General features: G+C 41.7%; 1 protein-coding gene across 1 annotated transcript; it reads right to left on the bottom strand.

The window, feature by feature from the left end:
• Nucleotides 1-394: 394 nt before the first annotated feature.
• Nucleotides 395-2,353, bottom strand: LOC121985293 (UPF0481 protein At3g47200-like). Its single transcript, XM_042538655.1, has 2 exons — nt 2,209-2,353; nt 395-2,098 (listed from the first exon to the last, which is right to left on the bottom strand). Exon 2 carries the CDS (start codon nt 2,047-2,049, stop codon nt 523-525), a length of 1,527 nt encoding a protein of 508 aa, XP_042394589.1. The 5' UTR covers nt 2,050-2,098; nt 2,209-2,353; the 3' UTR covers nt 395-522.
• Between the last annotated feature and the right edge of the window lie 1,127 nt (nt 2,354-3,480).

Genomic DNA, 3,480 nt, shown 5'->3' on the forward strand with positions numbered 1-3,480 from the left:
GAAAGATCTCTACCTAATCCTGATTGGATTATACTAATGTAAGAAGAATCAACCCGGTTTGAAAAAATAATGTTGGAGACTTAGTACTTATACCAAAAGATAAATCAATTATTGATATCAAATGAGTTTTTAGGAATAAATTAGATGATATAAATGAAATTGTTAGGAATAAAACTCATTTAATAACTAAGGAAATTAGTTAACTAGAAGTACTAGGCTATGACGAAATCTCTCAACCTGTAACTAGACTTGAGAATAAAGAGCAAGATTGCCGCAACAATTGAATACCAAATTTGTTCACGATATTCGATTCATTTACAATTCTATCCAAAATTACTTGGGTAGGAGAGTTTTGTATGCATTCAAATTTTCACCATGGTCATCCAGTTCGAAATGCAAAGTAAAGATTCAACAACTCCAACACAACTAAAAGCCACACACTGCACGCAGACAACCAAGCACACAAAAACAGAAGTACAGACATAATAATTTTGCGGCAGAGAATGCAGCATGATGTTGTTGCTACGGCGGGTTAACGTAAGTGAGGATTGCCAACACAGTCTGCACCGTCGTGAGAATAAAGAGTAAGATTGCCGCAACAACCGAGATGCCCGTCCAAGGGTTGCCGAAGTAGGTGTGGTTCAACGACGCTCGCCACTTGTTTGCTCTCTTCTCGCAGTGCTTGGGAATTTCCTCGAACACTCTCCAGAGATGACCGTTCTTAGGATCCACCACCACCTTCTTACAGATCCGGTTGAAGAGCCTAGCTGCGGCCTTGTTGCAGCCCATGGTGCTCACCAAAATGCCCGCTTCCCGGAGTATCGCGACGTCTGATGCCGTGTCGATCAGGCAATCGATGAGGAAGGTGAAGTCAGTGACGTGCGTGCCCCGGTCCGGGTACAGCTGCTCGAACGCAATCAGGTTACGCAGGATAGCGTTGGACACATTGTACGCCCGGATCCGGGGGATCTCCAGTCGACCATTGCGGAATGTCACGTCCAGGAAGCTGTCCGTCTGCTTCTTCCGTTTGATCTCGATGCCGGCGTCCTTGAGCTCCCGGGCGCAGGGGATCGTTGACGGCGTTAGCGGCGTAAATATTGCGTCCTCCTCAATTTGGTCCTGCTCACAACAGTCAAAGCAAGAATTGCGCTTGAATGATGGCAGAAATGAGCCTCGACGGCGAGGGCCTCCTTGCTCGCCTCCTCCAAAATAGGTCTTTTCCCCCGAGAGATCGAGCTTGCGAGTAGGTGAGTTTGTGTGTGGCTTCGACTCTTTTGGTGGGTGTATGCAGGCATGCAAAAGATGGAGAATGTGACGAGACTTCTGGACCGGCGCTTCCAATTTCTCGGGCAACTTCTTCGTTCTTCCCGGCAAGAAATCGCCGCCGAAAAATTGGAGAGCGAGCGGTTTCAGGGAGTTGGCTGCTCTCGCGGGATCCACAAAGCTGAGCAAATCCCTGATAAGAAACAGAGGAAGCTGATTCTCCAGCAGCAGCATGTCAAGCCTCACAAAGTATTCTGTCCACGACGAGGCAAGGATTGGATCGTACTCCCCATTAACTATGCTATCGTCGACGTCGTCGTCGTCGATGATGACTCCCGGCCTTTTAGTAGGAGCGTCCTTTCGGTCATATAGTCTGAGGAGGAACTCGACGACGAAGCAACCGTCGTGCAGCATCATGTCGACGAACCTGTCGCTGTCCATTTTGAAAACCTCAGAGTAGGCGCTCCGCACCCGAAGTTCTTCCTTCTTGATGTAATTCCGGCAGTCGTCCTTGCTTTTCGGGGGGTTCGTCCGCCGGAGGAAGCTGTGAAAGTATTGTGGCTTAATTTTCTCCATGGCTTGCAGGCGAGGCACGCCGCGGTGGTAGGGACCCAAAGAGATGAGGTTTGGCTCGTAGGCCTCGCGGTCAGCTTGCCGGATGATTTCCGGGACTCGGAAGATGGTCGGCTTCTCTGTGCGCCATGGATTCAAGTCTGCTTCTTCCTCCTCCCTGCCCGCGGTTGGGCTTTGAAGCGTCGCAGCAGCTTTTTGATCCCAAGAATTCATCTCTACAGGACTCGCCAAGATTTGGTTGTGCGCGCCAAAGAACAAAACGCTACAAATTTTATAGATTTTTTTTTCAGTTGGAATTGCAGTGGGCAAAATTGTCTGCCAACAGCAAGTCGAAATGAAGATGAAAAGAATCTAAAAAAACAAAACAGAAACCTTCAAATTAATTTGCAACAGCAGTTGGACTTAAAAATATTTGGAACTAATCGAGCAGGGATGGGATGAATGTGGAGATAAAGCCATATAAATATAGGCAAAGTAAAGCCAGCTCAGAAGACAGATGAGAACTGATTGAAAGGAAAAAACATTGTTTTCTAGTTTATTTTTTCTTTGTGGCGGAGAAATTGCCTTTGTCAATGATTTTTAAGAAAATTAATAATTTATCAAAGAGTGCATTAATACTGTTTTACTAAAGCAAACAGTGGTTTATTTAGTTTTTAAATCCCTCCCCCACCTAGGATTGTCGACTGATTTCATTATCACAATAATTGAAAGTACTTGACTTGCTAGTCAATTGACTTCCAGTCTACAGGATATAAAGCATATTTTCCATCAATTAGTTATCTTAAAAATTCTTTGTTGAAGAGTGTCTAACTATCATGAAAATTTAGGGGTATTTGATTGATGGATTTAAGGATAAGAAAATGAAATGACAATAAAAATAATATTTGGATTGTGGGTTTGAACAATCAATTAATTGGACCCTTAAACTGTAATTAATCCGACTTTAATCAGATTTATTACTGTTCCAACTTAGTTAATCAGGTTAACATGTAACTGATCCATTGACCTAGTTATAGACTCCGGCTCTATCGAATTCAAACCTGGCCCTTGGACAGGTCTAGGAGGATGTTGAACCTTATAATGTCATCAAACACTTTTTATCAAAATACTTAATGATAAAAAAAAGATTTAATATTTTTTTTATCAAAAATACATAAAGGTTTCAATTTAAGCCAAATAACATCATTGCACCTATGAAATTTCCTAAGTTTGTTCAAGATTTTTTTTTTTTTTAAGATTTTGAATCTTTTGCGCTATTAAATTTTTTTAGACAAAGGCATTTCACGGCGGCCATTTGATTGATCAATCAAATTGGAACTGACTTCAGTCAACTAGATTCTAGTTGATTAATTTTCTCTAACACTTTTAGCTTTGGTACCTAAAAATTATAGAAGGCTCAAATTAATATAAAATGAAAAAAAAATATTGAATGTAACACTGAATCAGGGTGATCTATCCGGCTCTATAAAAAAATTTTATCGATCACCAGAATAAATTAAAAAGTGTTCGTAGTTGATCACCCGAAAGAAGAAGAAATTCATGCAAAAAGCCATTACACTCCTAGGATTCCCTGAGTCTATCCATGCTTATTTTCATCAGTTTTTTTTTATTTAGAATGGTCGAACAGCTTTTGTCAAAAATGTT

Source organism: Zingiber officinale, chromosome 5B, assembly GCF_018446385.1.
Source record: "Zingiber officinale cultivar Zhangliang chromosome 5B, Zo_v1.1, whole genome shotgun sequence".
Taxonomy (NCBI): Eukaryota; Viridiplantae; Streptophyta; class Magnoliopsida; order Zingiberales; family Zingiberaceae; genus Zingiber; species Zingiber officinale.